The sequence below is a fragment of the Emydura macquarii genome, unplaced genomic scaffold, assembly GCF_026122565.2.
Source record: "Emydura macquarii macquarii isolate MOO-44397 ecotype Brisbane River unplaced genomic scaffold, CSIRO-AGI_Emac_v2 contig_1253, whole genome shotgun sequence".
In the NCBI taxonomy this organism is placed as follows: Eukaryota; Metazoa; Chordata; order Testudines; family Chelidae; genus Emydura; species Emydura macquarii.
The window spans coordinates 13796187-13809314 of record NW_027131390.1 but is presented as its reverse complement, the minus strand read 5'-3'; the positions used below and the strand labels follow the sequence as shown (position 1 = coordinate 13809314).

At 36.6% G+C, this 13128-nt stretch overlaps 1 protein-coding gene across 2 annotated transcripts in view; it reads left to right on the top strand.

The window, feature by feature from the left end:
- The window catches only part of TENM1 (teneurin transmembrane protein 1), a 428532-nt gene that overhangs the window by 145750 nt on the left and 269654 nt on the right, over window positions 1-13128 (top strand). For both annotated transcript variants that reach the window (XM_067548198.1, XM_067548197.1), the window contains one exon: window positions 5405-5665. In XM_067548198.1, the coding sequence (XP_067404299.1) occupies window positions 5405-5665 (261 nt within the window). The remainder of the gene's footprint in view (window positions 1-5404; window positions 5666-13128) is intronic.

Genomic DNA, 13128 nt, shown 5'->3' with positions numbered 1-13128 from the left:
ATGTAAAATAATTATAAAAAATAACATTCATGTTTTCAATAAAATGAAGTGACATAACACTAAAGGGATTAAATTCTCTGAGAATTAGTACAGTACTTTAAAACAATCTATAAAAAATGTATTGGGTTAATACAGAAGCAAGGGACACTAAAAAATGAATATATCACAATTCTGTTCACTCTGCTAACCTTCTGTGACAGGAAGGTGGCCTGTGCTCCCTTAGGCTGTCTTCTCATTCTCCCCTGGCATCTTTTTGGTGGCTAGCTTTGGAAAGGGAAATAAAAATAAGTTAAATTGGTATGGAAAATAAAGATGAAATGCACAGAAGAAAACATAGTAGCAGAGAGAGAATGGATTTAATACATAAACATAGTTAACACAGCACATCTATCAAAATAATTCCAAAGTTTATGCATGTTAAGCAATATGATATTTGAATAGGTTGCAATGGAAAGGAAACACATGAAGGCAAAATAATATTGTATTTGATATGCTTTGTGGCCTTCTCTCTCCCTCAATGGCTTCTAGTATAAATGCTCTCCAAAATTTAATGTATTATAATGTAATACCCTTTTAAATACTTTCATTTAAAAAAAAAACCCAGCATGAATATGACAACCAAAGAAGTACAAAACTTGAGATGTGAAAACAAAGACATGGACTGTGTTATTTTGCAGACTGTTAGATAAATGGTCTTCGGTAGGGCTTTGGTATCCCTAAATGTTTAATATCCTAGCCCAATGTACAGCCAGTTAACCGTACTACCATGGTAAGAAATGAGAAATTTTAAGGGCCATTGAGCACTCTGAATTTGCCGAGTGTTCAATAGCCCTCAAAATTTCTCATTTAGGATAGTACTTAGGATGGTCTCTACCTTCTCCAAAAATCAATGGAAAATTCACTTCCTCCATCTGATTTAAATTCCTGTCAAAGTGATGGAAAATTGTGTGCTTTCTCTTTCTCTCTCTCTCTCTGACTTTGAGTATTATATTGTGGTACCAAATGGCTGACTTTATTTTGTGTGGTTTTGTTTATTTTCATTTTGAAATTATAAAATGCCTTCACCACACAGTCTCCTGGCACAATTACAAAATGCGAAACAATATATCTATTTCATTGACACACATCAGCCTAGACCGCTTCCCTAAAAAACCCATGTTCATTTCTGCATTCCTACTATCCACCCCTTCAGACAAAATAGATGAACATGACTTAATGCCGTGAAGGTAAAATTCTGAGATTTTGTTAGCTCTGGAATTCACTTCTGTCCTTGGTCTGGGGCACTTAGCTCCCTACATCATTTACATTTGTTCTCCCTTTGTGAGCTGGTTGAGCATTTCCTTCCAGTTTTGTATTAAAAAACACTAAAGTCTTATGTCGCACAGTGAGAGGAAACCCAACTCTTCTGTCATATGCTTAAGAATCCAAAATAAGTTAGTTTACTTATTGTATGCCAGAAGTGTTCATAAAGTGTGTGGCACAGCACAGCAACCTGTAGCTGTAGCTTTTTAGTAAGAAGAGATCTATCATAAATCCACTTGAACTTTATTTTCTGTAGAGAATATTGGAGTATTTTAGATAACAATGTTAGATGTGCAAGGCTAAAAAACAACTACTTACGGCACTATACGTGCTTTGAAGAAAATGCATCCTATCGGAGTTAAAACCCTACCAAGGTTTGTATATTTAAAGAAATATTCTGTGAAGGCAACACATTGTGTATGGAAGGAAATTCAATTCAATTGAATATCAGTTATTGCACAGAAAAGTAAATTTCTTTTTGCTCCATCTCAACATAAATTATCTAAAATACTGAATTCATTAGCTGCTACTTTCTGAATTAATGTGTAGACTGCAGAGTAAATTCTGCCCTTTGTAAACATGTGTAATCTAATTAGCAGTAGTGAGATTTATTGGGCTGAGTTTATCCCCTTGGTTTCTGCCAGTGTAAACTGATGAAACCAGTGCTATAGGCTGACAGTAGCAAACAATCCACCTGTCAGTTGGGCACAGCAGAGTAAGCTGCTTGTAGCCCATGCTCCACTGGGGCCATGGAGCCAGCCAGCACAGTTCACAGAGTTACTAAATTGTTAACACTTACTAAGGATGTTTCTTGACTGATGAGAGAAGGTGAAGGCTGATTTGAAAAAGAAGCAGGATGTGAAAAATGTTTCAGCTGATCGCTACGTGAAAGTTGACTGAGAGGAAAGTAGCTTGGTAGAGCACCTTGCAGAAATGCAGGATTCAAGGTAGGAACCAAGTTACCTTGTCTATCCACCCTTGGCCATAAAATAGATAATGAAAAATGATGCAAGATTACTAAATTTAAAAGAAACAAAAAACCAAAAGCCTCATCACAGGCCTGCAGTCCTGACAGAGACAAAACTGACAGTGGGGATTCTGTTGCATAGAAGTACAGCATCAAGCCCTTGCAAAGCCACTGTATTCTCTCATCTCCTTGAAATATAGGCAAGATTCTGATCTCAGTTACACTGATGAAATCCAAAAATCCGTGGATTTATTCTGTATTTATAGAATAATTGAGAATGGAATCCAGCCCAGTAGTTTAATTCTGTTGGAAAGATTTAGTAAGTAAAGAAATAAGGACTAGGAATAAGTAAGAAAAAAATATAAGTAAAAATTGTACTTTATGTAGTACAGTAAATGATTTATTTTTCAGAAGTATCTTCTCATGGCAGTTATAACATCCAGTCTTGATAGACACAACAACCAGCCAAATGTCTGAGGCTAATCTGACCACTTCTGAATCTTATGCATCTTTAATAAACAAATCTCTTCTTTTCTTTTAATAATCATGGATTTTTATATAAATAGAGGATATTCATTTCTTCCACCTTTCTGATACTACCTGCAGAAGTTCTAACTGACTATCGTAATGGATTGATTCAGTAGAAACTATAGGTTTCTCTGCAGATTTGACAAGAATCGTCTCCACTACTGACTGTGAGCTATTCGTCAGCAACTTTCTGCTCTTTAACATTTTTTGGTGTTTATCTCCGAGCCAAAGCTTGTCACCTTCTGTGGTAATTTATGCCATTTAATCAGAATTTTAAATTGGCTGTTACACACATTTTTTGGTAATAGATGATTGTGTCCACAAATAATTGAGTGAAAGCCTAGCATTTGTAAACCCCATTTAAATACATAGCCTGGTTTCTTTCATGGAGAGAATGGAAGGGAGCCCCTTAACTCATTTTGTTTTCATGTCATTGATACCTTGTTATAACTGTGTAGCATTTCAGTTGACTAATTATTAGCCTTATTTTAAACTCAGTCAGGGAGAACCATAAATACTGGCATGTAGCTATTGGTCCTCCATATTTGTATGCCATTGGGCAGTAAAGTATTTTTTTTAACTTACTGTGGTTGTAAATTAAAGTAAATGTAATGATAATTTGTGGTAAATTAGTGATGGATGATTATTTGTCAAGAAAAAAAATCTGAAATGTTCATCTTGTACACAGAGAAGATGATTGGGATTATAGTCATTTCATTTGGCTTTCTTAACCCAACACTGGACTCAGATGTCCAAAATCTGACCCTGCTGAAGCTCATGACAAAACTCTCATCAACTTCAAAGGGACCAATATTTGGCCCATGTTGTCTAATCTAACTATAAAGATTTTAGAGTTTGTGTGTCAGATGTACAGTACATGTAATTCAAATTAAAGACTAAAATTGAATAATACTACATATAAAAAGCCATTCTCAGGCAAAGCGATATAAAATCAATTTTATATGTACCCAATGATTTTTCATCAAGGTGGCCTCTGAATAGTCCAGATGAGCTTTGGGAATCTCATAGAAAAATAGGGCCTCTTGGAAACACACAGCATCTGCTCATAGCACTTGAGCTTTCATAGCTGAGGTTAGGAAGGCCCATGCAGTCTAAAACCACCTTACTTCCCTCCTTACTATAGCTAGCTGCATATATAGGGACCATGATTCAGTGCCTGGAGTCTGTTTTTTGTTTTGATGAGACATTACTCTTGCTTAATGTGCCTCAGGGAAGACCATTCCCAGATTGGTGTTCAACATTACTTGTCTTTTATGCTTTGGACTCAAAAGGACAGGCACAGTGGGACTGCAGGTGCTTGGCATCTTTTAAAATCAGGCCACTTACCAGTTTAGGAGCCTAACTTTAGTGCCTAGTTTTGTAAATTTTGGCTAAGACCTTTAGGGAAGTCACCAAGATTTTTGTAGCCTCTGAAGGAATCCTATTTCCACTCAGTGCCTGTCAAGTGGATTAGGCTGGACACTGAGGTTTTTAGCTAGGGTGAGCATTAGGCCTTCCTCTGCATGAATGGCCGGCCTCTGTAATGTTTCCATCATAGAAATCTACAGGCCAACTACCAGGAATTTCTCAACTTGGCATATTGGTCTGATACTCAATTTGAAAGGACAGTTTGGCAATGCTTATTTAATGAGAACTCCTCAACATATCTTTCTGGGAGTCAGTTTCTCCCAAGTGAGAACATGCAGAGGCTGTCTCAAAGAAGAAAGAGGTTACTTACCTGTGGTTCTTCGAGAGTGCCTCCTCTGCATATTCACTGTGATTCCTGCCCACCTTCCAGTCTTTCTCAAAGTTCTACTGTTATGCACCTGTTATATCCTGTTTAGTGGGAGTGACTGAAATGGTTGGGGACAGTACAACCCTTTAAAATTGTGGCTCTGACCATTCAGTCGTATGGGGGGCACTTGTGCAGTCCCAGCAGTCATTGGTTTTCTAGAAAATTCCTGAAGTTCAGCAGCACTGTAGAGCCACATTCCGTAAGTGTGAATATGCAGAGACAGTAGTCCCAAAGAACCATAGTTACTGGTACGTAAACATTCTTTGTCTCTTGTAGATTTAGCAGAGAATTTCAAACTAAATTTTGTGAATTCCTCATCTTTTACAGACACTGAATTCACCAAACATTTTCCATGACAAAAGATATTGAGTGGGATTCTATTTTGTGAGACTGAAATAATTTTAGAAAAATTAGGAAATAAAATTCATTTTGGTGAAATCAGTATATTGACTTGTCATTATAAGTTGCATACATTACTTGGTGTTCATTCAGCTCTGGGGTAAACAAATATTGCAAAGTTTGACTAATTCTTAAATTTGTGTGTTGATACTTCAATAATATACATTCTACCAGAATAGAAGTAACAAAATTAAAAGATATTAATACACAGTTTACAGCATACATTTTAAAAATTTGATTACATGAAGGGTACTTCAGAAGGCAGGATCGGGCCCAAAGCCATTAAACCCAAAGACTTTTTTCTGTATTGGTTGTATTAATAATACTAAAATAGATTCCCCAAAATGGAGTATGTTAAAGAGAATATTTCTACTCATTTCTAAATTTTTCCCTGAACATTTGTGTTTTTTCAGATATGGAATTCTGTGAAACTCCACACATTCTGTGCTCTGGCTACCAGACAGACTTGCATGGTGTACCTCAACATGGTTACCCATTGGAGATGGGTTCAGATGTGGATACTGAGACTGAAGGTGGTGCTTCACCAGATCATGCCCTGAGGATGTGGATGACGGGGATGAAATCCGAACACAGTTCCTGTTTGTCAAGCCGAGCAAACTCAGCTTTGTCCCTCACTGACACTGACCATGAAAGGAAGTCTGATGGGGAGAATGGTAATTAATCAATCATAATATACTAAAATATAAAGAGCAGCTTATTTGAACGTTTCCTCTTTTTGTTTTTTTTTCCTTTCTAGAAGTCCTTCATTTTATAGGTAAAACAAAAGACTTAAAGTATGTTTGTTATGTTCATAGTATAAATTAAAAATATGAGAGATGATGAGAGAGGTGAGAAGATGTGGGTTAATGTGTGTATTTCGTTTAAACAGTGCAAGCAATTTTAGCTTCCTCTTTGTATACACTAGGAACTTGGCGCCTGATCCAAAACCCAGTGACCTTTGGATCAGGTACTTAATCCTGTAAATTCACTTGTACATAAGAATGGCCATACTGGTCAGATCAATGGTCCATCTAGCTCATTATCCTGTCTTCTGACCATGGCCAATGTCAGGAGCTTTAGAGTGAATGAACAGAATAGATAATCATCAAATGTAGTGGATAGAAGCTCATTCTGCAGACACTGGCTTCTGTTCATAATGGTTAAGACTGCCTGTAATTCCAGTTGACTCCAGTGGCACTACTTGGAGTCAAAAGTGCTATGCCAAATAATAAGTGTTTTCAGGATCAGACCCTTTTTATTGTAGACTGTATAATAGTCCCTGTGGAGGTGGGATAAGCCCTTTTACTTCAGACTCTTGTTGTCATACTGTTGGGTACAGCTCTGCTTTTTCTGCCAAATGGATTGGATAGGTCATTTTCATCTCTAATGTATGCTATTCTTGTAGTATGTGATGCTTTGTCGTTGTTGAAAAAGTGTGTGTGTTCAGTCTTTATGCTTATGTGGTATTTGAATGTTCCCAGAAGGGAAGAATGTTTTTAAAAAGTGAAAGAGAGAAAATCAAAGCATTATTCACTTCAGTGTATCGAGCAACAAATAGATAGAAATACTTTCTAATAACTTCCTCACTGGGTATAAAGTATTTCAAAGCAATAGGTAAATAAATATTATAATATATTGCCACTAAGTATCAATATGCTTATCCCATGTTCTAGTTTTGTATTTATATAGTGTAGTACAGTGTAGAAATATAGTATATACAGTATAGAAATAGTGAAAGAAATTCACTTTAAATATATAGATAAATAAAAGGGCATATTTATTTATTTTACTGACTAAGAAAATATCAGAATGGGGCAATGAAAATAATCAATACTACCCGATACCATTTCAGTATTCATGGTAATGCTGTTTTACAGTAGGGTGCAGTAAGATCCTGTAATTAATGTTCTTTCTGTAGATGTATGTTTTGACAGCACTAGAGTTCAGGTCATATGTGAAGTTGATAGTGTAATTATAGTTTGTCCTGTGGTTCATTTTCACAGTTACTATATATCTTCAAAATTACAGGGGCATGACTTACTTCATGTTGTTTATCCATTTGAGGATTAAGTCTTCTGCACCAATGTTCTTTGTCATTTTGCTAGCGTCTAAGTCATGTGAGTGCTGCTACTTGCTTGTACAGAGAGCAAGTATTGCCTTCTTTCACCTGATTTCTGCTTGTTGGATACAGACTTCCTTCCTCTCACAACCCTGGGTTTTTATTGCCTTTTTAGGCATTCTGGTTCTTAAATAAAGATTAGCAGGCTTGAATCTGGCCTTCCTTGGGATTGGCTGCCTGCTCAGTACTGGTAGGTTTAAAGGAAAGGCTGATTGCAAAGTATCATGGAAAAAAGAGGATCTTTCCACCTCTGTATTTTAAGGTTTTTGGAATTGATACATTGAGGTATGGTTGGCAGTTTGGACAAGAAGTCAAGTTTTGCTTGTAACACCTTTTTTATGGCTAGGTCATTATGATACTCCACTGATATAACAGTGTTACACTAAATATCAAATTTGAGGTCAGTAACAAATTTCCTCCTGGAGCAGGTTGGCTAGCTGTGGGTGGAGGGGTAAGAAGCTGGTATACCTTACCCTCTGTGCATTGGCAGAATCAAGGACTGCAAAATATTAGTGGAAGGAGGCCTAGGTACAGGGTTTGAGAATAGAGTAACTTCTCGTAGATTCATACATATTTTAAGCTAGAAGGGGCTATTATAATGTCTAGTCTTACCTCCTGCATAGTCCAGGCCATAGCATTTCACTCAGCCTTTCTGCATTAAGCCCATAACTCCTGGTCCTTCAAAAACCTTTTGTCACTACTTTTCAATCAAGGTGCCTGTTGGTTTAGGTTACATTTTTAGCCAGGAGTCCCAAATCCTGTCCTCTGACTGGGAACAGGAGGTGAGGGGAAAATGAGGTTGCGCTGCTATTGGGGAGGGCATTGGAACTGAGAGTACGGATATGAGGCATATCTATTTGAACTCCCAGTTCTCGCTCTAGGGAATTGACAGAGTTGATATCCTAGGCTTCATTATACTTCTCCTCCTGTGGATGGGGCACAATAATATTTGTAGGTATGTGAAACGCATGTGGATGAACTTGGAGACTATAGGAATTTAGGCTACTATTAGTTAATAAGTTCTTGTTCACAGCTTAAGTTTATAAATAAAGTCATGGTCAGAAGACTTAAAGTAAGAGATGTGGACGTGCTCTGTGTATCATGTTAGGTTGGCTAGCATACAGTAAAAAAGCACTCTATGAACACCATTATTTTCAGGTCTTTACATAATTGTAATTTCCTCAACATCAGCACATAACTCGGCCAATTCAATGAACGTATGTGCTGTGAAACTGGCTGATGGTATTATCTGGTTGGAAGGGGGAAAATTATGTTGTAAAATATTGTTTCTGCTTCCCCAAAGCTTGTCTTACCTCACCTGTAAAGTGAGACCTAGAGAAGAAGAAACCTGAAGAAATCCCTGGTTCAGAGGGTTTGTCCAAAGGACTATGACTCTGGCTCTCAGAATAAAATTCTGAGTTCCATTAGTTCAGTTATTTCGTTTATTAAAACTTCTATTAATTACTTGTAGTATGAAAAGTCGGTTTTCCTTTTCTTCTACTGCCCAAAAGTGTAGTACCATAACAACAGATAGATAACCACTTTTAAATGGCAGTATTAGGAGGGTCCAACGATATGGACTCTTATAGAATGCTTCTTGTACATTCATCTGAAGCAAATCCACACTTGTATGCTACACACTACTGGAGTGACTGGAAGAAAAGGGATACTATGTAGGTCCATGCTGGGCAGGAAAAGCCCTCTTTTACCTGGACCAGGTGCGAAGGAACACCCACCCTCCCACCTATGTAAGTGGTGAAATACCAGACTGTCAGGATCCTCTGTGGGCATTGCGCTACTCACTTTTTTCCGGGGGCCGGGAAGGAATTTTTCCCTCACCACCAGATTGGTTCACCTTCCCTACGGTGGGCTTACAGAGGGGGGTTCATTGGGGCAAACATGGAATGGGAGTTAGACTGCGATGTCACAACTCATTATGTAAACATGTGACAGATGTCCAGTGCCAGTATTCTGTAGGGAAGGGATATGGTGATCAGATAAAATGGATAGGATTGAAAGGAAGTATTCGTAAAGGAGTGAAAACATGGGAGGTTCAGGGCTTCTTTAACTGGCACAAGAAGACTCTCCTATCCTTAATAGCTCCCCCTCCCCCAACTTTCATTTGAGTGGGGGCTGTAATCCCATTAGTGATTGCCTGTGGTCAGGATTAGTAAGAGGAAGTGCCGAAGAAAGCCCCCCTTGGAATATATGAAAATGATCATGGAATTACTTGCACTGTACACTTTTGTCTGCTGGGCGCTCCCAGACAATTAAGAATAAAACTGCAGCCTAATTAAACCCATCTAGTGTTTCCTGTCCTTCTGGCATAGCTGGGCAAAGATATGATCACAAGAGAGTCTTAAGTTTTTGTCTCTGGTCTACAGTATTTTTGACAGACAATATAAAATGTGCATGCTATACTTCCTTTAACTTGGCTACCTGGGTGACTTGATTCTGGGTTCACACTGCATATGTTGCTTGCTGTTCTGAAGACAATCTAATATGGGAAAAGAGAGAAACTATCGGGTTATTTAAAAATGCTTACTATGTTCATATGGTGTACTTAAACCCAACTGAACAACATAGCTATCAAATTTAATTGGATACTTTAAGCATATCATATCAATATTTAACACCTTTAGGGCATATTAAGTCTTACATGTAAAAGTTTTAATATTTATCCCTGAGCTGTACTATTTATAGTTACTAATTTCTTACTCAGAGTAGTAGTAGAAGATGTATGCTTTCTCTAGAATTTCTTTATGAACCTAATCAACATTCTTTATTGTTGTATTCTGAGTAATTCCATTTGATAGTTTACTAGATAACTTATTTTCCTATACAGACACCCCATCTCTGTCATAACCATTACTTAAACATACTCTTGTTTAGGAAGCATACAACAAATTGTTTGAAGTACCAATATTCCCATTTAGATTAGTTGTCAGTTAATGACTTTTAATAATAGACTGTTAGTGAACAAACTGCCTTCAGCTGTGCCCCAGGTGAAGCAAAATATTTATTAACTACTAGTAATGAATGACCAATTTCTTGGGAATGGTTGCTTAACTCAGCAATGCTATAAATAGCCTATTATAACATGTACATTGTTATTGTATGTGTGAAAGTAGACCTGCAACAGAAAACCTGCACAATGACAACATTAATTGTATTTATAAAATTAGAGTAAATTTTATTGCATTGAAATAGTCAGCAATTACTCAACACACTAAAAACATTTTCTATTACATCATATCATAACATGCTTTTAATTGGCTTCAATAGTGTAATCTATCAGCATATTATTTTTAGTAATAATTTGTCAAAAAAATCCTATGTTTACATATGTTTGTAATGAAATTACAATATCTCATGGTCACAGAGAGAGTATAGTTTTTATTTTTGTTGTTGTAAATATGTATTTACATCTGTTGTGTCCTTGATTTTCAATTGCTTTACTCATCAAAGTACAGTTTCTAGTCTTTGTTTTGCATTGCTATTTCTGATTTAGAGTTCTTGGGATTTGGTTAGTGTTTTTTTTTTTTCTCATAACTTTATTGGCTTTACCTGAAAACAACAACAAAAACCAGAACAAACAAAAAATCTATTGAAGTCAATGGAAATACTGTCTTTCACGTTAATGGGCTTAGGATCAGGCACAATATGGGGAAATAAGTGTTTTAATAAATATTAACAATACCTATCAAGCAGATTGCAAAACTGGGAAAGTATTGTTATCCTAATTTGACCAATGGGTAAATGAAGCACAGATTGGATTAGTGACTTACCCAAGGTCACACACTGAATCAGTGGCAATGTAGGGTCTCCATCTCCTAGTCCTGGGATGTCAATCTGATTTAACCCACACCAGTGTAAATCACATTTGGGTTTAATTGTATGAAAAATTGTTAGATTAATTAATAATTGTATAATCCACATAAATGTATTCATTTAATACATTTAAATGGGAGCAGTGACCTAGTGCATAGAGCAGTGGACTACGTCTCGCGGGACCCAGGTTCTACTGGCCTGCAGAGTGACCTTGGGCAAGTCACTTACCGTCTGTGTGCTTTGGTTTCCTCATCTGTAAAATAGGGATAATGATGTTTATCTCATTTGTAAAGCACTTTGAGATCTACTAATGAAAAGTGCTGTTCAAGATTATTATTAATTAGCAAAGGAAAGATTATTAAGATGAGGGAGAAGAAGACAGAAAGGGCCAGTCAGATTCCAGTCTCATTTACCCTGGATGTCAATGGATTTACTCTGAATTGAATAAAATCAGAATACTGTTCTGAAGTAGAAAGTAGAATGTAAGATTGTGAGAATATTGAAATTAAGTCTGATATTATTTACTGTTCTTTTACAAACAAATAAAATAATCAGACTCATCTCTCCATTCTTCCCGGCCTTCATATATCCCATTTTAACCCAGGAAATGATTACCAACAACTATGTTATTATAACAGTACATTTTCTGAACAATTCACCATGTGACCCATTAGGCAAGATTTTGTTGGTAATTACTGTGCCTAATGTGCAGTCACTTAACTTCAGTGGTATTACTCTGGATTTACACTGGTACAACTGAAATAAGAACTAGGCCCACCAATTTTCAGGTGGAATAATGAAGCTAAATCTCAGCAAACTACCTTGACAATGTAAGATGTAAAGATCCAACTTAATCCCATACCATCCAGGTAATTTAGAATGACTATGACTCTAATATTTCTAATCTGCACTGTAGTGCCATTATATTGTAACATATATTGTGTATAAAATCATGGCTGTGCATTGTTAGACACAAACTCTAGACACTCACAAGAGATAGTCAAACCACATGAGTTGTGCATACTCTGCAAAGCCTTATGGTGGAATCTCCTGGATGTTGTGTAGTTTATCTAGGTCCTTAAAACCTGATCTTCCCTTAGCTATTTTGGAACATGAGGCCATTAATGTTGTTTTTATAAATTATTTTCAGTTGCTTTTCCGTTTTTGGTTTTTTTTACACATTTACATCATTTTATTTTTAACAATGGTATAATTTACCATTTCTCTACAATCATTATAGCTCCAAAGGAGCCATCAGAATATCGAAGGAAGTACGCAAGGCCCTTCAATGACATGGTAATGACTTTGTCAGGAATTCTAGAGTATAATTTGACATCGTAACAGCTCTGTAGGAGTCTCTAGTAGGCTATAAGACACTGCTGAGGACTTTGTAATGTTTCCTTTGGAAATGTTAGTATTTCAAAGGAAGCGTGTGTCATTTGAATTGCTTTGGAAATGTATGAAACACATCTGTTGACTTTGTAACATTGATTCAATTGTAACATCTTGAGAGCATTGATTCTGCTGACATTTAATACATTTATGAAATGTAGTTATTATTCATGGCCAGTTATTTTTCAATATTACGGGTCAAATTCTGTCCTTTAAATGAACACATTCATTATTTTGTTGACTTCAGTGGGAGGTGAATCCATGTATCTGAGGACAGAAGTTGGGTCAGTGTGTTGTGGTTTTGATTCTTATGTTTGAATTGTGGTATTTTTAAAATCAGTAATAGTGTTTTTAAACATTCTGCTGTTCACAATGTTTATTGCTACAGCAACAGACACTACTCTGAGGACAAAGTGCTGGCAATATTTAATACTTTACACTAGAGCTCACTGAAGCAGCATTTGGAATGAGGAAATATTTTTGGTGTTCTATAATAAAAGTGACCTTTGCCTACAGCACTGCAAATGCAGCAATATATTTACATAATATTGTGTACTATTTTTAGCCTTACAATTTTGTTTTCCTTCTTTGCTGAGCTCTGGGGAAGAGGGAAGAGAAAGAGAACTTGAAGAGAACAGTCAGGTTTAGTTTTTATACCAGAGCAAGCTAAATTGGAAAGTAGAGATCAGAAAAAAAATCACATTGGGGGATATGCTTCCCTCATTTGTGCTATGCAGGCGTGGGAAGTGAGTATAGTGGATAGGGGTTGGTGGGGAAAGAAAAGATGGTATCATG